The sequence below is a fragment of the Cydia amplana genome, chromosome 7 (genome assembly GCF_948474715.1).
Source record: "Cydia amplana chromosome 7, ilCydAmpl1.1, whole genome shotgun sequence".
In the NCBI taxonomy this organism is placed as follows: domain Eukaryota; kingdom Metazoa; phylum Arthropoda; class Insecta; order Lepidoptera; family Tortricidae; genus Cydia; species Cydia amplana.
The window spans coordinates 7,708,732-7,733,418 of NC_086075.1; the positions used below are offsets into that span (position 1 = coordinate 7,708,732).

At 38.0% G+C, this 24,687-nt stretch overlaps 2 protein-coding genes across 4 annotated transcripts in view; one reads left to right on the forward strand and one right to left on the reverse strand.

Annotated features, from left to right (window-relative positions):
• The window catches only part of LOC134649556 (uncharacterized), a 51,091-nt gene extending 38,040 nt beyond the window's left edge, over positions 1 to 13,051 (reverse strand). The window contains exons 1-8 of one of the 3 annotated variants that reach the window (XM_063504330.1): positions 12,697 to 12,854; positions 12,020 to 12,193; positions 8,256 to 8,450; positions 6,829 to 6,939; positions 4,812 to 4,832; positions 3,194 to 3,305; positions 2,722 to 2,839; positions 1,880 to 2,015 (exon numbers count right to left, since the gene is read on the reverse strand). In XM_063504330.1, the coding sequence (XP_063360400.1) occupies positions 1,880 to 2,015; positions 2,722 to 2,839; positions 3,194 to 3,305; positions 4,812 to 4,832; positions 6,829 to 6,939; positions 8,256 to 8,450; positions 12,020 to 12,188 (862 nt within the window). In that variant the 5' untranslated portion in view covers positions 12,189 to 12,193; positions 12,697 to 12,854. Of the gene's footprint in view, positions 1 to 1,879; positions 2,016 to 2,721; positions 2,840 to 3,193; positions 3,306 to 4,811; positions 4,833 to 6,828; positions 6,940 to 8,255; positions 8,451 to 12,019; positions 12,194 to 12,696; positions 12,857 to 12,933 lie in introns of those variants that run through there. The other 2 variants (XM_063504329.1, XM_063504331.1) reach the window with 2 other exon arrangements.
• The window catches only part of LOC134649610 (thioredoxin domain-containing protein), a 270,242-nt gene extending 246,511 nt beyond the window's left edge, over positions 1 to 23,731 (forward strand). Inside the window, exons 2-7 of the mRNA XM_063504438.1 lie at positions 18,538 to 18,715; positions 18,896 to 19,081; positions 19,294 to 19,432; positions 22,153 to 22,314; positions 22,678 to 22,803; positions 23,487 to 23,731. Of these exons, the coding sequence (XP_063360508.1) occupies positions 18,583 to 18,715; positions 18,896 to 19,081; positions 19,294 to 19,432; positions 22,153 to 22,314; positions 22,678 to 22,803; positions 23,487 to 23,688 (948 nt within the window). The 5' untranslated portion in view covers positions 18,538 to 18,582 and the 3' untranslated portion in view covers positions 23,689 to 23,731. The remainder of the gene's footprint in view (positions 1 to 18,537; positions 18,716 to 18,895; positions 19,082 to 19,293; positions 19,433 to 22,152; positions 22,315 to 22,677; positions 22,804 to 23,486) is intronic.
• Positions 23,732 to 24,687: the final 956 nt, after the last annotated feature.

Consider the following 24,687-nt stretch of genomic DNA (forward strand, 5'->3'; position numbering starts at 1 on the left):
TCACGTCATGCTTGAGGAGCAAAGATGTGACCAAACTTTTGGTGAAAAAAAATTGTAAAAATACCTGCGCAAAATCCTTGTTGATTGTTTTGACTATGTTTTTTAATGTTTTACGAAGTTATTAAGACAGCCCCCGGGTGTCCTCAAAAACTTTTTACAACCCGTCACAGTTCTGATGTTACATGTAACCTATGACTATTTAAAACGTTTATTACTCCTATTCTATTTTATCTTAGCGCGTACAATACAATACACGTTGACGTTGAAGGTGTATGAGTAATTTTATTGTATTGTACGAGATGTCTCGTATACCAATTATCACGTCTTAAAATTAATATAAATTTGTAACTAGGTAGTTGTAAAATAGAGAATTTCGGTAACTTTAGCTAGTTTTCACAAAACTGCCGTAATTCGGAAATTAGGTACTATAGAATCGACAAAGTGGGACCTTTTACTAAACTTTGACTCAGTTATAGGTTGATGTCGATCATACGTTACAATATGACATATTTCTGTTGTAGATATTTTAAACATATTTGTAGAAACCCCTTCCCTAAACACCTCCGGGACTCGGCAGCCGGACTGCAATAAGGCCAATAAGTCACTTAAAAAACGCCAGAATTGAACTTTGATAATTTCATTCGTTATAAAATAAAGTGAAAATTTTGCCATCAGTCTATAACCTTGTGTCAGCGCAACTGTTTTAAATCTACCAATCTGCCATTCCATCTACATTCAACCTTAACATGAAAGAAATACGGTTGACAATAACAATATAATTAAGCATACAAGTTATTGGAATGGCTGGCGCCATGTTGAATTATGTGACTTATGTGTTAGCGTTTGACGTAAGAGTTAGTTCGGAAAATACGGGGTTTGCCCGAATGATCACTACGACATTTTTCACATACTATTACAATGTAGGTATGTGAAACAAATACAAAAGTTTTCAGTCGACATCAGGCATTTAGAAAACCAGATACATTATGCGTCTCTTCTTCACGAGGCTGGTACGCACTATATCCAAACTATGTATTTTTTTTAATTTACCAGAAATGGAAACAAATCGTACATTGAGAATTCATACTTCAAAAGTTTCTCGAATCCGTTGATGAGAAAAAAGGTAATTCGTTAAAACATTGAGCCAAGCTGCGTTTGAAACAGCCAGGCCACTGCAGCGCACCCAAACTAAGCACAAAAATTAAAGATGGCGACTTGACACCAACGCCGGCAACGCCATAAGATAAATGTGGCTAATTCCGTCATAGGGACTATTCCGTCTACTAGCGTTTTTCTCGAACAACGAACAAAATTGATAATTTCATCGAGAAGGCGGCGATTGCTTTTAGTTTCTGCAATCAAACGCGGATGGTTTTTTCCTACGATTGAAAATCAAAGAACTATACGCTCGTGGACGGAATAGCTATGATAGAATTTGCCGCATTTACCTTAAGTGACTAAATAGTAGTTTGTGTTACAAGGGATCAAAATGATATATTTCCGTCAAGGGCATTGAATCCTGAGCGTCATGAGGGATTCAAGTGTTGACGCCCAAGACGAAATAATTTTGATACCATGTGACACATACTGCTTTTCACATCAACTATGAGGAAAATAAAAAAATCTTAGCGTTGACACAATCTGATGATTAAACAGATTATTTAAGCTAAAATAATCTGCAAAAAAATGTAAAAATAGTGTGCTAGAACAGAAAAGTGCCACTTTGATCTCTGCTAGGAGAGATCAAAGTGGCACTTTGATCCCTCCTAGCAGAGATCAAAGTGGCACTTTTCTGTTCTAGCACACTATTTTTACATTTTTTTTGCAGATTATTAAGAAAAAGCTCTTTTCCGAATAGGTGGTATGAAAAAACACTTACCGACTGTCGTATACCGCACGAACGTCTCTTGGTTATCCATCATGGCGTCCACAGCTTGCTTTTCGCAGTACAGCGCAGTTATTATAGCTATGCTCGGCTGTCGCGATGAACATAACTGTGGCATTTGTTTCACGACCTACAAACAGAGATACAGTGAATCAGGAGAATTATTTATTATGCAGATTATATCCCTATTACGAAGGTAAGCCCTGAGAATGTCTACTGAACTATATACAAGGCGATTCGATTGTATGTAACTGTGAGTGGGGTGTTCTAAATTATCAACACATACTGTTAAGCTCTTAACAATAAAGTTGTTTAGTGTTTTGAGCGGGTGCTCAAAACCTCAGCGTCGAATTCACCCGCTTAGTGAATTCGACGCTGACTGTACAAATGGCAACCTTACTGTCTAGGCAAGAAGATTCAATTCCTGATAAACATTTTGTAAAATATACAGGGTACAGGTTAATTATCATTCATCATTCTATCCTGGCCGGTTTCGACCGGGGCAACTGGATTTATACTGGTAACTGAGAGCGTTCGTGAGCTCTCAGCTGGGCTAGCAATGATCCCTGTTTAATTAATATAGTTAGAAAAAGGCGATGAGTCTATCACGCGGGCGAGATACTATCGCAACCGTCCTGTGCTGGACCTACAGGTAGCTGACGTAGCCTATTATAGCAGCTAATACACAGCCACACTTACTACAGGTCAGCACCCCTCCGACTAAATTGTAGTTTATGACCGCAAGTGGTCGGCCTCAAGATTGAGTTGGCGTTCTAATTCTAACACGCCTCAGTTCGAAGGCTTCAATTTTGTCTTCACTGTATGCCTTTGGTTACCTGTGTGTCAACGCTGTGCTGCCGAATGTATAGTCCGTCTGACATGGCCCGAGTGAGGCCTTTTTCTTCTAGCGCCTCTAGGGCGTCTTTTACTTCTACTTTGGACCATTTTCCTGCCCTGTAGGAAAACAAAATTTTGAAATATGTCCTACTCAACTGAACACGTCGTACAAATGTACATAAAGTCCATTTATTGATAAATAAGTATTTTGCATGTCAAAATGATACAACTACCAGCGACATCTAGTAGGGTTAATTAATATCACGAAAATGACGCGATCACAAATGCATTAACAGGAAAACTCAATAAAGCGCCCTGCCCTCAACAGGTGGCGTACTTATTAACAGACTGATTTACTTGTTTTTGTACTGAGATATTGATGCATTTAGCGTTTACATTTTTATTCCAACAAAAGAGTTATTGATTAAAAAAAACTGTAAATCGCTATAATATACAATAGAGGTTGCTTACGTGATAAAATCATCCACGGTCAACGGGTTGGGGTAAGCATTCTCGATCATATCCAGTACCCTCTGTTCCGATATCACAGGCGTTTGGTTTGCAGCACTTTCTTCAATAAACGCTGAAAGATATCATTATACATTAGTTACTAGTAGTTATAAAAACAAGTACTTAATCAAGTATAGGTTGATACAGAAGAGCTGGCGCGAAATTTGTACTGTGCTTTAATCTCGTGCCGCCCACCATACAAAATTATAGCCAAGGGAGTTTGAATCTTGTTGTATTTTCAATTGGGTTGAAGTTCATCTTTTCGAAAATTTGACGAGACAAATGAAATGCTACCTACTTTGTTTTTAATTAAGGTTGACATTCCATCGAAACTGAGTGTACAACCTAATGTACATTGGGCGGCACAAGGATAGAAATCCGTGCCAGATTCGTCAGTCAACCAACACTAAGGAGTGCGGTTTTCAAATTCCGATTTGAACATGGGTAAATTGCTGCACCAATGAGTTTCTTGAAAAAGTACGAAATGTCAGTTGCTCTTTTGTGAAAGAAAACATCGCGAGGAAACCAGGTTAAGCCCAATAGGTAAAGTCGCTTTCGATAAAAACTAGGGCCTGCGCGAAATCGTAGGGTTAGGTTATAATAAAAACCTATTTAATAACAATAAATACCGAGAAAGCGCTGAGGGGGATACGTAGCGTTGCGCTGAACATGGCGTTATCAAGAACAGTTACATCAAAAGGCAAATAACTGAAAGTATTCGGTCACTGACCACAATCATCAGACTGCGAGTGCGGTAGAGGTAGAAAGGATCCTGCGGTACGTATAATAAATAACCTATTTATACTTATTCTTATGGTGCCAATGATCACTAATGTTATGTAAGTGAAAATAAGACAGCCCTTTAAGGCTTCACTAACTTAAAACAGTTCAAGAACTAACACTAATTACCTCGGTCGAATGGTAGTAGGTATCACGTTATTTCGTTAATGTTATAACGGTTATTCTGCTAAAAGGTGGCTACAATGCACAATACATATATTTAAGGTGTTTTACATAGGCAGTTATACAGCATATGTACTTATGTAGCTACATTACATGAGTACTATAATTATTGTTATATGACCATGCAGTGTCATTTGCTACGCGCACATGCATGTTTACATATTTATGATTGCAGCTGTATATAGTATATTTAATTTTTTATAATCGTTAGCAGATATATCGGAGCGGCCAAGGTGCCCAAAATAACTGAACATACACCCTGACAGTGACATCTCCACAATAAATACATAAATAAATATTATGGGATAATCTTACATAATCGAACAATAGAAGCGTGTAGAGATATTTGTGAACACTTTGGCCGCTGCGGTATATTTGATGACGAGTGTATAACGAACGGTATTAGCTATTACATTACATACATATGGGTCACTAATTATATGAAAAATAATAGGTCTAATAGCACATGCTACATTAATTAAATTAGCTAAGAAATATAAGTAATTAAGTAGACATATCTCATAATCATGTCAACAGAGGAACATGCTTGCACTCAAAGAAAAGAAAATAATTGTATACATACAGCCATTACAATAGACGTAAGTATATGTCTTACTTGAAATAACGCCATTTGATTCTGTACGATAAATAACAAAAAAAGTTATAATAAATATATGTAGCGATAGAAGTAAGTATATAGTAATTACATTTTAAGCCATCCACCACCTTTCCAATACCTTTTAATTTTTATCAAAGATTGTTTATATTATTTATCAAAATATTAGGAACTTAAATTCAGGAATCATGACATACCTGTAGGCTGTACAATCAGCAGCAGAAGTTGCTAAGCGGACAAGGTGTTCAAAATTACCTTGACACGCTCTTATTCTCTTAACAATAAAGTCGCGTCAAGATAATTTTGAATACCTGGCCCGCTTAGCAACTTCTGCTGCTGACTGTAGGTACACAAACTGAGCTTTACGCTGTAAACTGAATACATATCGAGATGGGAGTTTACAGGACATAGAAATAATATTGGTCTACAATTATTAACGGCTTCCCTGCGAAAAGTGTTCTAATTCTAACTGCATCCATATACTCCATTTTGGTCATAAGCAATCAACTGCCACGAAGATGATGCAATGAACCCATCAATTTTATACTGGTGACCTATTTTTACATCCGAACTATAAACTCTCTTGACCTACTTCTACATATACTAGAACGGTAAACTTAAAAAGTCGTATCTGCAAGTTGGCTACATTTCTAATTTAGGAGGTTTGATAGTGAGTGTAATAATAGAAAAAATAATAATTTAACAGTTTGGAAGCCTATGCTCTTTTGAGTCAGTTTGAAGATTTCGCTTAGCTTGTTGTTGGATGTACAAAAAACATGATAAACGTTGTTTAACCTTTTCGACGCCGTGTCAAACACAAAAGCTGTCACTCAGACGCCACGTCACCGAAGTGTCAAAACTGAAATTGAACTTTATGCATATGCACCTAGGTCTATGTTGCTCTGTGGTCTATGACCGATTAATACGTCTTTGGCGTTGGACCTGCGGTGCGTATATATCGGTCATTGGCGTCCAAAAGGTTAAGTGATATTAGACAAAGAATCAAATAAGTCCGCATTTGTATAATTTTTCTTTATATAATAGTTCCCCTATATTTTAAGGTATTACTAAAAAGATTTACCCAAACTACCTACCTCTAGTTTCGGACTTTTATTTTCACAAAATTAGCCGGAAAGTATAAAAGAGCCATTAGGAATACACTTCCGGAATTAATATCCCGTTGACGCCCCATTAACCTGATTCATTCATTCATTTACTATTTCGGCACGTTTCTGTAGAAAGCAATTAGCGGTAGAAACTTTGTTTGTTTACACTTTGATTACTGGGACTATGCTAATTACCTTGGCGGAATTATTCAATGAAGTTATAATGTTTTTAATTTTGTTAATCAAGTTCTAACACTAGAGACTGTTTATAGGTATAATATCGCACTTCGCAAGGAGTTTAAACTAAGATCCTTCAAAGTCGAAATTCGTTGACTTAGAAACTGGACCTATACGCTATACCTACGAGTATCACAGAATAAGTAATAGACTAATAGTTGTCTATACTGCCCGCGAAGAACCTATATAAGTACTAAAACAATGCGTTAATTGAAGGTTAAAATTCTAAAAAATGTACGCGGCATTGTACAGCGCTCTGTGTCTCATAAGTTAATTGACAAAGGCACCACCTAAGCGGAATAGAAGCGTGTCTAAAACTCTAAATCCTGTTACATTTTATTTCTACGTTTTGGACATTGTTTCAATAGGTAATTGTTTAAATGTTTAGCTCTGCGTTTTTTATAATGGCACCGACCAAAGTAAAACAGATGATTTAAAAACAAAATTACCAAATCAAGTTTTCCCCGACCATACAGGGCAACCCCTTATTATAGCGTTTTTTGAGCGTCGGCGTCTAGTCAGCGCTATGGAAAATGGCGTCGCTGCGCAGTTGCGCCAACGTTGCGTCGAGCAGCAGCCATAGAGTTGACTAGACGCCAATGCTCTGGAGATAGCGTGGGGTGGCTCAAAGGCGTAGAAGAGATCGAAAATGTTGAAGATACAAAATAGCATACCTGGAGGTGGAGTTCCCGTCCCTTCTTGTCTTAACTCTATCTCTAAAATCTTTAATTGTAGGTATTTGTGTTGCATAAGCTTTATTATCTTCTTAATGAATCCCACGTAATCTGCAATGGAGAAAAAAAAACAGATTTAAAACCACTTATCTTTTAATTGTCATCCGTCATCGATGTCGTCATCGCTAATGATAATAACAATGGGTTGTACCGTGACCAAACAAAGTAGAATACGTAAGCTGGTCCTAATTTGGCTTTCCTTTTCTTCATGAGCGGTTGGAAAACTGGTAAATTATCTATCTGAAACCGATGGGAATTGATTTCAATTTAAGCTCCTACTGCTACAAGTTTAGCAAAACTAATGAATTGCTAAATATCTTAAAAGGGGATAAAGCTTGCTGTTTAAGACGAATCATGACAATATTACACTTGACTATAGTGTAGTTCAACCACACTAGGCTGTGTTCGGTTTGTAAAATACTTAACAAAACAGTCGCAAATTACGCTGTATGTACTTCTACAAGAGAGTTAGAGTAAGTAGGTAGCTCAAAAATCGTCCAGTAAAATGGAGAACCCAGTTAAGTGATAGGGTAATGGATAGGTCTCTTTTTAGGAAGAAGAGCATCAGTGATTTTCTCGACTACTCTACTGCAATTGCATGTAACCCTTGGGAAGCCTTACGGATTGACCCCCTGTATCTCATGCGGTTACCCGTTGGGCGTTATTTATATTTTAAATCAGCATCGAAGCATCTGCGCCTTCCCGCACACGCTACTATTCGGCTATAATATGGGCTGTAAAATTTGGAACTAAATATATACCTTTTGGGAAGTCTTCAAAGTCTTGTGGGCTGACCAGCTCCCTGAAGAAGGCCTGCGCCTCGTGTGGCCGCTCACTGGGCTTTATTTGCGGTTTGAACCAGAATCTGAGCGCACGCGCCTCCCTAGTATGAGAGCCGTTTGCGGCTGACACAAGGTACACTATACCGCAATATTGGGCTTGTAAAGGAGAGTTGTAATGTAGTCATACCTTTTGGAAAGTCTTGCGGGCTGACCAGCTCCCTGAAGAAGGCCTGCGCCTCGTGTGGCCGCTCACTGGGCTTTATTTGCGGTTTGAACCAGAATCTGAGCGCACGCGCCTCCCTAGTATGAGAACCGTTTGCGGGTGACACAAGGTACACTATACCGCAATATTGGGGTTGTAAAGGAGAGTTGTAATGTAGTCATACCTTTTGGAAAGTCTTGCGGGCTGACCAGCTCCCTGAAGAAGGCCTGCGCCTCGTGTGGCCGCTCACTGGGCTTTATTTGCGGTTTGAACCAGAATCTGAGCGCACGCGCCTCCTTAGTATGAGAGCCGTTTGCGGCTGACACAAGGTACACTATACCGCAATATTGGGCTTGTAAAGGAGAGTTGTAATGTAGTCATACCTTTTGGGAAGTCTTGCGGGCTGACCAGCTCCCTGAAGAAGGCCTGCGCCTCGTGCGGCCGCTCGCCGGGCGTCATTTGCGGTTTGAACCAGAATCGGAGCGCGCGCGCCTCCCGAGTGTGAGAGCCATTTGCGGCTGACACTAGGTACACTCGGAATTCGAGTTGGGCGTGACATGGCTCTGTTACGCCGTTTTCTGGAATATAAAAAATAATAATTTAAAAACATAGGCCTTGACATAGACCGTAAATGTTATGCGTGGAGTAAAATGTTTCGTTAGAATACCTATAATTCGCGTGAACATAAGAAAGTCCAATTAATTCGAGATACGGGTGAAAATTTGTCGCTGTCTATCCTGAATGACCTAACCCTGTAAACCTAAAGCGCATCAACACAACTAACTAACAGACTTTATATAAACCAATTCATCACTTAATCGTAAGTGGTTCTATCCTAAATTCTCTCGCTCTAAACAAAATAAATGTGAATAAAGGGTCGTTTTACCTACGAAGACCTTTTGTGTCAACTTAAAAGCATTCCATAGAGTTGATATCTCTACCTAAGATTAATGAGAAAGTTTTTGGATGCATTTCTCACCGTGTGATACATACCTACTTAGTAAATTAGGTAACGTTATGATAAGGTGGTGAATTGGTGATGTAATAAAAAATGCTGTGTGTTTCACTAGAGATTATGTATAGAAATAATTAAATTGACTATAAATATGGCATTAGGTTGGGTAACGTAACTTAAGTGTATTCCGACGTATCCCTACACCCCATTAGCGCAAGATTGGACCATTATAGAAAAATCTAATTAATTTCTCTCGGCAACTATTAGGCGACCACAAGTCATTCCTACTCCAACTAGACTAGGGAGACACTTAGGTACCTATTCACAATAATAGACACGCGATTTAAGGATTTCCTTTTTACCGCTAGTCGCTAAAACGTCACGTCTTCCCCTGGCAAGAAAAACGGTCTTCCGCCAGCGCAGCGAGCGGTAATTGGTATAACTTACACAACCACAACCAGAAAGCAATAAGTAAGTGAACGCACATAATTCAATCACAATCTCGACAACGATTCATATTACGGCCATGATTGATTGCTATTATGGTCAAGCAGAACTGCAATTTGTAATGCAACAATGACAAGTTCATTGCACGGTCACGACTAATAACAATATGCACAGCTGCCATCAGATATATTAGAGCGGCGAAGGTGTCCAAAAATATGGGAACATACACATTAACGTATTGATGCCTCTATTGCATTGTTCATATATTTGTGAACACCTTGGCCGCTTCGATGTATCTGATGGCTATTGTAAGGTATGTATGACTGTCATAAGGTTCATGTGTTGTGTAAGGTGTTCGGATTCGGATAATTCCGACTATTACGAAATGTCGGGTAACTCCGAAAATCAACCATAATTCCATCTTATTAGAGTCCATTTTTGGAATTACCCGAAATTATGAACTTTTCGGAATAACCCGAATACGACTTATATAATAAGAATAGCCTCTGCATTCTGCATCGCTATTCTGCACCCTTCTCCCATACTCTCGTACAAAATTGCGATCAAAAAGCAACGTATGTCCTTTTTCAGATTAATAGACTATTTGTGTTACAAATTTGATCGAAATCCGTTCAATAGTTTTTGCGTGACGGAGGAATGAACAACCAAATATACAAACTGTCACATTTATAATATAGGTAAAATATTCATAGAATGTCAACCAATTTTAAGTCGTACTGCGTGGATATACAGTACAAAATGTCAACAAATTATTACGTATGAATGTAAGTTATCTAGTGTCTAAGGATACTTAATGAAGTCATTGAACGTAATTAGAGATAATTACACATCTGCTGTGTACGCCAGCGGCATATACATATGTATATCAGCATTCAGCACGGATGATCAAAAATTACTGTCCGATCGACCCCGGATTTTTGGTCGAAACCGAAGGTTTTTATGCCAGACCTTCTGTAATGTTGCCGAAACCGAACCTTCGGCCAAACATGGTTTTTATACCGAAACCGAAACTTCAGTCGGACATTATCAAAAATATACAGATTAGGTACTATCCGTGGAAAATGTGTTACCATTAAAATACATTGGTAAAATTTAGTAAAACCAGGAAAATACATAGCTTTATTATTATTGAGATTTTATGGGCCCCATTTGCAGTCTCGTGGCCCATTAGGGGAACGCGCCTACTATTTGGACGCTCCTAATCTAGTCTAGTAATGGTAGGTATATTGTAGTCCAGTAGATACATTTGTACCTACTCTAATTCACTCTAGAAAATAATGTTTTAAGTATGGTATGGTTTTAGGTATGTTGAAAATAAATACTAGCATCATATTAATTATCGAAAAACTGATAAGTTGCATGATTGCCAACATTTTTTGGTGTCCTAATTAGGTAACTGAAAAAATAGTTTAAAATATTTTTTGGTATTTAACTAATATGTGTATTTATTATCTTATTATCACATACAAATAATATTCTTAAATGTGAAATATCTACGTAATAAATTACTTAGGTACTTACATGTAGGCTAAATTTGCATGTAGGTAACATAATAAAATCCCAAAGAGGCATGTACATGTACTTACTTCAATCATGGTTAGGTATAATATATCATTTTAATAAGTCAAAATAAACTATAGGTAAACAGACTATATCCTGGCAGTGAATAGCACGTGTTTAGTTCATAAAGGCACAAATCTAATTTAAGGAAACTCGCGAATGGCGAGAACGGAAGTTACAAGGTCGAAACATGTGTTATCAACACAATGTCACAAAATTATTTTAGCTCTTGGGTTACGTTTTCCTTCTTTGTCTAACTCATTTTGTAGTATGTATGTTATTAGAAAAGGAAGGAATGAGTTCATAAAATGATTGGTTAAATAGAAATAGCACTGATGAAGTGTATGCTAATTGTGTTTTAGATTAGTCATTTTTTAAACATAGCCTTTGGAACGAGACTTTAGTCATGGTGCATTATTTAATGTAACATATTGGCCATATTGCATGTTTATTATTATTTTTTGGATGTGATATTTAGCTAATAAAATAAGCAAACACACAAAAAATGTATTTGCTAGAAATAAGCTTTTCTAATATGATTTTTTTTTTAGATGGATAAGAATCAAGTAAGAATATTATTTGTACTGTTTTATTTTGTTTAACGAATTGTTATTATTATGTATACTTTTATTAAGTTCTTTTAGTAACTAAGTTAACATAAGGCAGGACAGGTCACAGGAATAGAAAAATAAACCCATGCTGCTTACTAAAACAGTAGTTTCATAACAGTTATAATATCATTAGAATATTTCCATGGCAACATAATCTTGACCCACGTCCCACGGATATAATATGGCATGTTTTAACTTATGAGAGTTATGAGTATTCAATCACTTACAACAATAAAGTTCTCAATAGAAACCTTTAAAGAAAAAGATGATATTATTGTTCTAATCAGAACCCGCTGAAATTAGTGAATTTCATTAAAAAATAAAAAATAAATGTTAATTACATTTTTTTTTTATTCAGGGCTAAAAAAGGAAAATTCATATTTTTTGCTTCAGAAATACAGATCAGTGGCAAAGTGATGAAGGAACAGAAAGACAATGACCTCTGATCTGTGCCTCTGGTGGCAAGAAAGAATAAAATAAGACCTATGGCCCCGAATGGGGAAACCCATACTACACTATTGATCCAAATACCATCAAAATGAATTATTCTTACCATAAACTTGTTCCTTGTTGATAATGATGCCAGTGTGGTCCCCTCCAGCCACGTGTATCTTGTCACTGGCCTCCGCTTCCACCACCTTCCTCTCAACTACCAGAGTTGTGGATGTGGCCGTCTTGCACTTTGGGGTCATTATCACTTTTTCTTCTATATTGTCCGCCATTATTTCTGTAGATAGGGTGGGTGCGTTAGTTTTCGTTCACTTGATGAAATTTGAATATAAACCTACATTCTGCACAAATTTGGACTTATTACAACCCTTAATATCGAAACATTATATCTATTTACATAAAAATGATGTTACGCAAGTAGCAAATTAATTATCAAAAATACTAACGCAATGACTCTATATTTTATTAATTATTAAAAGTGATGTGACCAAAACCTGAGTTTTGATAATTATTATTTGTTTGAAGCAAATGACAAATAACAAAACTGGGGCATGTTAATATTATGAAGCCTATTAATTACTAATGTACATTAGTATAATTAAACACACCCTCCTATTCAATCCACTTTCCACTACAATTGAAATAAGTTACAGAGTGGTTAAATGCCAAATCTAAATTTAAATATGTTAACAAAGACATTACTTTTTTCGTATAAGAATAATAATCCCAAAATCCGTGACAATCACTCGTTCCCGCCTCAATAAGACACCGATGACTCACTTCTTTCTTTAATTTATGACGAGTGGTACAGAGTTGCACCGGCACCATACTACTAAAAGATGTAGGAGGTCACTTATACTAAGCTATGATTATAAGGCAGGACTATCGAGCGAAGTATTACAAGGCAAGCTTGTTTTGATACAAATTAGGATAAAAAACAAAGCGAAACTAAAGTGTAATTAGAAATTAGACGATGTGATGTAATATGATACAAAATACATGCTTTAGTATCATTACCTGTTTATTTTTATCACTTTCGAGTTGAAAGAAAAACAAAATAAACAATCCTTTCTAATCAAAATCACGAGTAAAGGGTGCCACAACCGAGCGATGCAATGCAATCTCTAATCTGACAGTCATACTGTCAGTGTCAAGTGTGTGTCAAGTCAATGACACTCATTTGACACACAGGAGTAGATCAGGGTGCGTTCAAAGCAGTTTGTTTAGGACCCTCCACACTCGTGCGCGAATCGCGGTGCGAAGCCGCGAACGCGAGTGTGGCGTCGATTTCGCAGATTGCTCACGCCTTCGCGCAATGTTCCCCATTTTTTGTCGGTTTTTCGGCCGGCGTCAAAGGAGGCGCGAAGCGCGAATTAGCAAGACTCCACATTACTCACTATTTTGGCTCATCAGTTGCAAGATTAATATTAATTATATTATATAAAGTGTCTATAATTTACGGTTTTACAACAAAACAAAATGGAAAAATAGTCACAGCAAGTATGATGCCGTAGATAAATGACAGTTAAACTCGATCAGCTGATGCTTTTCCGCCATCTTGGCGCGAACCAAACTGCGAATTCACCGTGAAGTGTGCGAGTGTGGAGTCATAATTCAACGTCGCGATATGTTCGCTCTGCGAAATCGCGCCGCGATTCACGCGCATCTTTGAGTATATAGCCTAAGGAGATGTGATACACGGGCGACCCCCTCCGGCAAAGTACATTGGTCAACTGTTCAAACACGTTATATAAAACTACTTGAAGTCGCTTCACCGCCATTTTGCATCGTTCCGTGTCGCGAGACGTTTCTCTTAAAAAATGGTGACTTGTTCAGTATTATCGTGTAAAAGGTGATCTGATAGCTCAAATTCGCAACAAGATTGCGTTTCCTATCATAAATAAGTATTTATACTAACTATTAAATGTATATTGAAGTACAATCTCCATTTAAAGAAAAAACCGTTGCGATACATAAACGACAGAAAAATGTAAACATGAATACAGTGGTACGGGGACGAATCGGTCTTAAGGGATGTGACAAAGTCAAAAAAGCGACTCAACATTTGAATGATTGAATGAATCATTCATTCATTCAATCACTGCAGTTTGTTTAATATAACTGATCAAGCAAATAATGTCAGTAAAAAAAGGCGCGAAATTCAAATCTATATATATAAACGTGAAAGACCTGACTGACTGACTTAAATCAACGCCCAGCCCAAACCGCTGGGACTAGAAAGTCCAAATTTGGCAAGTAGGTTCCTTATAAGGTCTAGGGGTCCACTAAGAAAGGATTTTTCAAAATTCATCCCCTAAAGGGGTGAAATGGGGGTCCAAAATTTTAAAAAAACTGCGCGTGCGAAGCCGCGGGCTAAAGCTAGTTTTCTATAAACCCGGAAAACCCGCGGGCGACAGTTCATTCCACAGTTTAGCTGTGAGTGCGGGCTAAGACACAAAGACACATAAATACAGACAACCATACATACAAACAATCATTTTATTGGCTACCTAATATCTTCAATGTACAGAATTTTCACTTTTACAATTTTATAATAAATAGTATAAGACAATTCAGTTCATTCATCAAACTGATTTGACTCATTCTTCAGATGTGACCCATCACTATTATGTTCGTATGTATGCTGCATAGTTATGTGAAAACTCTGTCTGTGTGCGTGTAATTTTTGATGTGTTGAATTGTATTGTAGTGTGCGTTTGTCGCAACAGCAAAATCTGTGTCTGTTGAGTTACTTATCTTTTGGTGGTGTGCTGTACGTGTTTACCTTGCCCCCCGCTAAAAGTGGTGAAAAAATTTGTTCGAAGAGTTTACGTTATCACATCTCCTTAGGCTATATACTCAAAGACGCGCATAGTCTGGAGGGGGCTTTTAATTTTCTTTCATTTACAATTTTCTATAGTCTGGCAAACCCAATTTAAGTAGAGTCCAGACGAGCTGGGCAAATCGACCGATTTGATCAGGAAAATAATTGGCGCCATTTACACGTACGCAAATTTAGTCACCACTTTGCATTCCATAGATACTAACTTCGAAAATTGGCATTTTTGTGTCCGCACCTGAGGGGCTACCGAGAAAACCGAAATTCGCAAATTGCGGGGATCTTTCTCTTTTACTCCAATGAAGGCGTAATATTAGGGTGAAAGAGAAAAATGCCGGCAATTTGCCAACTTCGATTTTCGCGGTTATAGCCCTGCTGATTTGATCGGGGAATCAAATTGGCGTTTGCGTACGCACGGCCTGATTCGATCGGACAATTTCAACAGATTGGCGGCGAAAAATTGTCTCGTCTGGACTTCACTTAAAAAATAACAAAAAAAATAGGGGTCCAATAATATAGAGATGAAATGAGGGAGGATTCAGATGACCGAACGAGATGCACTTATGGAACTTTTCGTAGGAGTAGCAGAGAAATCGCTATCCCCACTGTAATAGCTATAACGCACTATCGCACCGCACCGTGACCTTGGTGCGCTGCGGTAGTGTGTTATGGCTATAAATTTAGTATGCCCCCTCTACACTCGTGCGCAAATCGCGGCGCGAAGCCGCGAACGCGAGTGTGGAGGGGGCTTATGGTAGTTAACAAATAACACGACCAAATGACGTAGGTTGTTTATGGTATGTTGTCAGGATTGTCAAAACGTGTTTTGAATTTTGTCGCATTGCGTATATTCTGTCCCTTACGGGCGCACGCGCAATGAATATAAAGCCTCTCTACACTTGTGCGCGAATCGCACCTAGGATCCTATATATATATTATACTACTCTTTGCCTACCATCCATGATTTTTTTTCAGAATACCGCACGTATCGAGTGTGCGGTGCGGTTGTATGTTAGGGCTTTTAAGTTTTTTTAACCGCCTTCAAAAAAAAAGGAGGTTCTCAGTTTGACCCGTATGTATGTATGTATATATGTATGTATGTATGTATGTATGTATGTATATTTGTTCGCGATTATCTCGCGTTTGGCTGAACCGATTTTGATGCGGTTTTCAGAAAAGTGTTTGTTACATTCTAGAGAAGGTTTTAGTATACATAGATCTGAGCTGATGCTGAACCCTGGATGTACCTAGTGGAACTCAGGTTTGGTGCAACATAGGTAGACGCTGTTTTGGTCATCCGACACGCCTTGATGAGCACTTGGGAGAGCAGTATCCAAGATAGAGCTGATGCTGTACCCTGGATGTACCTAGTGGAACTCAGGATGTGCCTAGTGGAACTCAGGTTTGGTGCAACATAGGCCCACGCTATTTTGGTCAGCCGTCACATCTTGATGAGCACTTGGGAGAGCAGTGCCCAAGATAGAGCTGATGCTGAACCCTGGCTGTACCTAGTGGAACTCAGGTTTGGTGCAACATAGGCCCACGCTATTTTGGTCATCCGTTACATCTTGATCAGCACTTGGGAGAGCAGTACCCAAGATAGAGCTGATGCTGAACCCTGGCTGTACCTAGTGGAACTCAGGTTTGGTGCAACATAGGCCCACGCTATTTTGGTCATCCGTCACATCTTGATGAGCACTTGGGAGAGCAGTACCCAAGATAGAGCTGATGCTGAACCCTGGCTGTACCTAGTGGAACTCAGGTTTGGTGCAACATAGGCCCACGCTATTTTGGTCAGCCGTCACATCTTGATGAGCACTTGGGAGAGCAGTGCCCAAGATAGAGCTGATGCTGAACCCTGGCTGTACCTAGTGGAACTCAGGTTTGGTGCAACATAGGCCCACGCTATTTTGGTCATCCGTCACATCTTGATCAGCACTTGGGAGAGCAGTACCCAAGATAGAGCTGATGCTGAACCCTGACTGTACCTAGTGGAACTCAGGTTTGGTGCAACATAGGCCCACGCTATTTTGGTCATCCGTCACATCTTGATGAGCACTTAGGAGAGCAGTACCCAAGATAGAGCTGATGCTGAACCGTGGCTGTACCTAGTGGAACTCAGGTTTGGTGCAACATAGGCCCACGCTATTTTGGTCATCCGTCACATCTTGATGAGCACTTGGGAGAGCAGTGCCCAAGATAGAGCTGATGCTGAACCCTGGCTGTACCTAGTGGAACTCAGGTTTGGTGCAACATATTCCCACGCTATTTTGGTCATCCGTCACATCTTGATCAGCACTTGGGAGAGCAGTACCCAAGATAGAGCTGATGCTGAACCCTGGCTGTACCTAGTGGAACTCAGGTTTGGTGCAACATAGGCCCACGTTACTTCGGTCATCCGTCACATCTTGATGAGCACTTGGGAGAGCAGTACCCAAAATAGAGCTGATGCTGAACCCTGGCTCACCTAATGGAACTCAGGGTTGGTGCAACATAGGCCCACGCTATTTAGGTCATCCGTCACATCTAGAAAACCAAACCAAATTAACTTAATACTAAATTACACTAAAACTAAATAGAGAACCTAACAAACTAGTATATTTTAGCCCAAAACTAAAATAAATGAAGTACCTACCTATCACTAAAAAGTAAAAAATAAAATAAATAAAAAAAGAATTAAAAAATTAAAAATAAACAAAAATAAAACCAAAATAAAATAACTTCATATAATATCTTTTTAAAAAAAAGGGAACCGCCTTCAAAAAACCAACCCACTGAAAAGCACAAAATAATTTTTATATGGCATCCCTATACGTCTCCAGTCCCTATCCCGTCGTAAAGCAAATTTCTGCCAAAAAGTAATTAATACCTAATAATAAGAAAATTAATAATCATCCGGGTAATTACTTAGTTTTTGAAGGCGGTGCCAAACCAACAAAAACATTCTTTACTACCAATCAGCAAATAAAATAAATAAAAAAAGAATTAAAAAATTAAAAATAAACAAAAATAAAACCAAAATAAAATAACTTCATATAATATCTTTTTAAAAAAAAGGGAACCGCCTTCAAAAAACCAACCCACTGAAAAGCACAAAATAATTTTTATATGGCATCCCTATACGTCTCCAGTCCCTATCCCGTCGTAAAGCAAATTTCTGCCAAAAAGTAATTAATACCTAATAATAAGAAAATTAATAATCATCCGGGTAATTACTTAGTTTTTGCAGTCGGTGCCAAACCAAAATTTTTGAGAACCGATATTTTAGACAACAAAGAACTGCACTTACTTGCATTATAAAGACATAGGTACTTAGTTTACTCATTAATTTAGTTCTTGTAGGTACTATGTACTTACTCGTAGTTTTTTGCTGATTGGTAGTAAAGAATGTTTTTGTTGGTTTGGCACCGCCTTCAAAAACTAAGTAATTACCCGGATGATTATTAATTTTCTTATTATTAGGTATTAATTACTTTTTGGCAGAAATTTGCTTTACGACGGGATAGGGACTGGAGACGTATAGGGATGCCATATAAAAATTATTTTGTGCTTTTCAGTGGGTTGGTTTTTTGAAGGCGGTTCCCTTTTTTTTTAAAAGATATTATATGAAGTTATTTTATTTTGGTTTTATTTTTGTTTATTTTTAATTTTTTAATTCTTTTTTTTTTTTTTTTTTTTTTTTTATGTTTTTGACTGATGGACTCGGGGTCAAGCTTGGGTCAAGCCTGTGGTCTGCTAAAAGTGCTAAAAGAAACTGTGACAATGACAACTTGACAAGTCAGTCGAGTCAGACAATTTCCTAACCTAATTGAAACAAATTTATAAAAATGTTACTTAAACTTAGTTTTTTAGTTTTATTCTTAAGTGTAATTAATGCAGAAAGTGGAGTATTGCAAACAGTTAGTGATGACGAGCTACTTCAATTGATAAAGGACAGAGAAAAACTTATCGTATTGTTCAGTAAGTTTTTTTCTTCTAGTTTCATTAAAAGATAACAGCTCAATAAATGAATACGAATAATCTTCTGTTTTTGTTAAGTACTCTTCACTCACGAGTACTTTCATTTAGTAAAGAACTCTTAGGCGGCATTGAGTAAAGTTTATAAGAGTTAAAGTGAATTAAACAACTTTTTTGTTTCAGCTAAACCTGATTGTGATGCATGTACGAAGTTGAACAACAATTTGGAAGGACTAAAGGAAGACTTTAAGAAGCATTTAAATGCAGATACAGTTAAGGTTTTGAATAGCCACCTGGCCAGGTTGTACAGCCCGACTAAGGAACCTGCAATTGTCTTTTTTAGACATGGAATACCTTTGCTATACAGTGGTAAGACATATCCAATATTGTATATCCTCCTAAGTTCCAACGTCCTTTAAAAAGGACAAATTCGAATCGAGTTTTTCGTTTCGAATTCGAAAAAGTTCAAATACGTTGTCTCTTATCTGCTGTATTATTAAACTGATTACAACAGTATAATAATATTTGGTTACTATGTGGCTGATTAAAACCCAATAATTCTTTGAATCTTGTTTCTGCAGGTGAGCCTGATGAAAATGAAATCTACGGGTTTCTGGAAAAGAATCAATCACCGGTAGTCAAAGAACTCAATGATAAAATCTTTGAACACATAACGCAAGCTGCTACTGGGGCAACTACAGGAGATTGGTTTATTATGTTGTAAGTTACATGTAACTTTAAAAAGTTTATTAGTAAATAGAAAAGAACTATTGTTTTCGGCTATGCCCTTAGTGCATAGTTTTAGTAAAATTCATAAAACTGCTTTAGCTGTTATTTTGGGTTCCATAACTAAAAGGCGAGCTGTGTTTTCCATCTGTCAGCAACCATTTGGCAGGTAGTCAAGTTAAGAATCATAGCGTGTAATTCTGTTGTTACTTTATTTTTAACCGCCTTCAAAAAAAAAGGAGGTTCTCAGTTTGACCCGTATGTATGTATGTATGTATGTATGTATGTATGTATGTATGTATATTTGTTCGCGATTATCTCGCGTTTGGCTGAACCGATTTTGATGCGGTTTTCAGAAAAGTGTTTCTTACATTCTGGAGAAGGTTTTAGTATACATAGATCTGAGCTGATGCTGAACCCTGGCTGTACCTAGTGGAACTCAGGTTTGGTGCAACATAGGCTCACGCTGTTTTGGTCATCCGACACGCCTTGATGAGCACTTGGGAGAGCAGTACCCAAGATAGGGCTGATGCTGAACCCTGGATGTACCTAGTGGAACTCGGGATGTACCTAGTGGAACTCAGGTTTGGTGCAACATAGGCCCACGCTGTTTTGGTCATCCGTCTCATCTTGATGAGCACTTGGGAGAGCAGTATCCAAGATAGAGCTGATGCTGATCCCTGGCTGTACCTAGTGGAACTCAGGTTTGGTGCAACATAGGCCAACACTATTTTGGCTATCCGTCACATCTTGATGAGCACTTGGGAGAGCAGTACCCAAGATAGAGCTGATGCACCAAACCACCCTGGCTGGCAGGGTTCACCCTGGCTGTACCTAGTGGAACTCAAGTTTGGTGCAACATAGGCCCACGCTATTTTGGTCATCCGTCACATCTTGATGAGCACTTGGGAGAGCAGTACCCAAGATAGAACTGATGCACCAAACCACCCTGGCTGTACCTAGTGGAACTCAAGTTTGGTGCAACATAGGCCCACGCTATTTTGGTCATCTGTCACATCTTAATGAGCACTTGGGAGAGCAGTACCCAAGATAGAACTGATGCTGAACCCTGGCTGTACTTAGTGGAACTCAGGTTTGGTGCAACATAGGCCAACGCTATTTTGGCCATCCGTCACATCTTGATGAGCACTTGGGAGAGCAGTACCCAAGATGGAGCTGATGCTGAACCCTTGCTGTACCTAGTGGAACTCAGGTTTGGTGCAACATAGGCCCACGCTATTTTGGTAATCTGTCACATCTTGATGAGCACTTGGGAGAGCATTACCCAAGATAGAGCTGATGCTAAACCCTTGCACCCTTGCACTTTGTTTTGGTTAACCGACTTGTCGTCGTTTGCCTATGTTGCAGAGGTCCACTAGGTGGGTCGATGAACTTTTTTCTAACTGCCTTTAAAAAAAGGACGTTCTCAGTTTGACCCGTATGTATGTACGTATTGTATGTGTGTATGTTTGTTCGTGATTATCTCGCGTTTGGCTGAACCGATTTGGATGCGGTTTTCAGAAAAGTGTTTGTTACATTCTGGAGAAGGTTTTAGTGTACAGTACATGGATGGTTTGAAAAACCAATTGGACCCGGTAGGTGGCCATGCTATCGGTATTCGGTATACCTACCAACAAATTTATGTTGCTAAAACCGATTTAGATAAAATAGTGGGAGTGGGAGTCGGACTCGGACTGGGACTGGGAATGGGAGTGGGAGCAATATACATACAAATCGTTTAGCACCAAAACGTCATATTATGTGTGTCGCGAATGTCGCGATTATCATCGAGTTAGGCCATCACCAACATTAGTAGACTAAATAAAGAGCCTAACAAACTAGTATTTTAGCTCAAAACCTAAAATAAATGAAGTACCTACCTATCACTAAAAAGTAAAAAATAAAATAAAATAAATAAAAAATAATTAAAAAATTAAAAATAAACAAAAATAAAACCAAAATAAAATAACTTAATATAATATCTTTTTTAAAAAAAGGGAACCGCCTTCAAAAAACCAACCCACTGAAAAGTACAAAATAATTTTTATATGGCACCCCTTTACGTGTCCAGTCCCTATCCCACGGCGTAAAGCAATTAATACCTAATAATAAGAAAATTAATAATCATCCGGGTAATTACTTAGTTTTTGAAGGCGGTGCCAAACCAACAAAAACAGTCTTTACTACCAATCAGAAAAACAATACGAGTACGTAGTACTTAACCTACAAGAACTAAATGAATGAGTAAACTAAATTAATGAGTAAACTAAGTATGTATTTATAATGCAAGTAAGTGCAGCGTTCTTCGTTGTATAAAATATCGGTTCTCAAAAATTTTGGTTTGGCACCGACTTCAAAAACTAAGTAATTACCCGGATGATTATTAATTTTCTTATTATTAGGTATTAATTGCTTTACGCCGTGGGATAGGGACTGGACACGTAAAGGGGTGCCATATAAAAATTATTTTGTACTTTTCAGTGGGTTGGTTTTTTGAAGGCGGTTCCCTTTTTTTAAAAAAGATATTATATTAAGTTATTTTATTTTGGTTTTATTTTTGTTTATTTTTAATTTTTTAATTATTTTTTATTTATTATTTATAAGTTTATCACTCTAACTAAAGGCTTATCACTGCTACAAGCCAGTGCCTTTTGGGACATGAAAAATTACTACTCTGATGATTCTAAAATAAGCGTTTAAAACTAATTTCCCAGCTACGGTGCATCATGCGTTGAATGCCAGCGACTGCACGCAGTATGGGAAGGCGTAGGCGCGACTCTTCGCGGGCGAATCAACGTCGCGCGCATAGACGCCAATCTAGCCGGCCTCAATACTGCCAAGCGGTTCCAGGTCTCTAAGCTGCCAGCGTTCTTGTTGTAAGTACTGAGGGCTCACCACAAACACCGAAGTTGGCAATTAATGTATGGTGCAAATTATATTTCGTGAACTATACCACTAAAATTTGGCGTGGCACGGTATAGCGCCCTAGTTCAAGCTGTCATACCCAGCGGACAACTTTTACCTAGAATTTTCACCTCATTTACAATCAATAACTCCTTGTTGAAACTGTCCTACGCTACATCCTCCTAGCGCTATTGTTGGATTTCAAGTGTTTGACGATTTTTTCTGTCCCTAATTATATGTGCAATAGTTTGCGAAAGTCATCAAAGTAATGCTTACTACCGGTAATTCTTTGCTTTGAATTTGAAGTATTTATCAATGTGATGTCTTTGTTTCAGTTTCCGCCTTGGTAAAGTTTATAGGTACAACATACCTAAAAATGATGTAAAATCGTTCGTCACATTTGCTCAAGATTGGTACAAAAATGCAAAGGCTGAGAGCGTGCCTCTCGTATCATCACCATTGTAAGTATATTTAATAATTACTTGCTTGAATTGTAGCACCTCTTACCTATTATGGATATATAATTTTATGACATTATTAATTAAGGTCTTGATGGTGTTGAGGCTATTGAGTGGGTTTTCTTCTTCCTAATAAGAGCAAAATATTGTTTCTTAGTCGCGCAGATAGTGTCATTTCTAACTTGCCCAGGAAATACAAGCTATAGGGTGAGATGAGTGAGACTAGGTCAACTAATACTTATAGAAATAAAGAAAATGAAAAAAAAAAAAACTCACTGTCTAGGCGCCCATCTAAGGTGAATATGGATATGGTGTGAAAATTCGCTATCAACGTGTAAATCTCGGTAGCTCATTTAGTAGGCGGCGGGCTAATATCCCAGAGTCGTGAGTTCGACTCTCGCCCAAGACAGTGAATTTTTTCAGTTATCCTTTATTTCTGCATTGCATTGTGGCATCGTTTGCAAACATTTCTGCTTGAAAACTAAATAGATTTAGACAAAGATATCTCTGCAACGATTTTGATAGCACGCGCAGTGTTATTTTGGACGTCATACTTCTATGTAATAATGACGTATAAAAATGCGTATAAATAACACTTGCACTGTGTATGCTATCAAAATCGTTGCAGACTTTTCTTGGCCTAACTCAAATTCACGTCAACTAATTTTACGATTGATTTTTTCCAGTGACGAACTCGTGGACTGGTGTGTTGAGATGATTAAATTTGGCAGCGCCGTTGGGCTGGAGCTGCTGGCCAAGTACCCCTGGATTTGGCAAATCGGAGGGGCCGGTTTCGGCCTCGTGGCCATCACGGCTCTTATTGCGCTAGTCAAAGCTGGCCGATCTAAACCAGCGAAGGAGACGAAAAAGGAGAAAAAGAGCAAATAGGACGTTCTGATTCCAATATGGTTCTTAAGCTTTTTTTTATCAAGGACTACAAATAATTAGGAAGTAAATGCTTACAACAAGTAAAGTCAAAATGTGGCTATCCACAGAGAAGGGTCCTTATGCTTCATCTGCAGTATTACCTTTTTATCAGAATTTCAGATGATGACGTCCTTATTACACTTGAAGCGTAAGGACCCTTGTGTGCTGGAAAGCCACAAATGTTGATCTACTTATTGTATAAAATTCTTCGGGCTTCTGGTGCTTCCAGGGACCATTGGCTAAGAACCACTCAGATAGACTGACTCAGCATTTATTTGTAACACAGCCTGACAACAAATTGTGATCATTTATGTATTGTATGTTATAAGTAGGTATGTATTTACATTTGGTATGTACAAATATTTGCGTCTATTTATATATTCTAAGTGGATTTGTTCAAGATTGTCTATAATAAATGGCGTTATTTTAAGTTTTAATTATCTGAAAAATAGGGGATAGCTTCGCGCTAATGTTTTGTCTTTAAATACATATCCAGGAGAATATAGGGATGAACTTCTCTATTTAGCCTTTTGACCGCCGCTTCAATATATCCAATGCCTACCATACGATGCCTACATACCTATCACTGTGTTAGTGCCACTCACTGGATCATTTTGGATTTGATTTAAGGGTTTCCGTCCTAAATTAAGATTATGTATTGTAAAAATCTAGATGATCTATGGTGATAGTAAACAGCATTACATTATATTTTTCTAATTTTGTACAATCTAAATATTTTTAATGAAATACTTAGAGTAAGTTTGGTATTGGTATCTTTGGAATAATTTGTTAGTGAGGCCTTTCCGAAATTTATTGATTAAATCAATTTTTTAAACATGCAGATTACGTCTGCGAGCGATATTCCTTTTTATTGATTAGTCAACTCTTTATCAGGCTAAGGGAGATATATTGCCCACATATGGCACTTCAAACATGTGTTGTATTAATTATTATCATTGA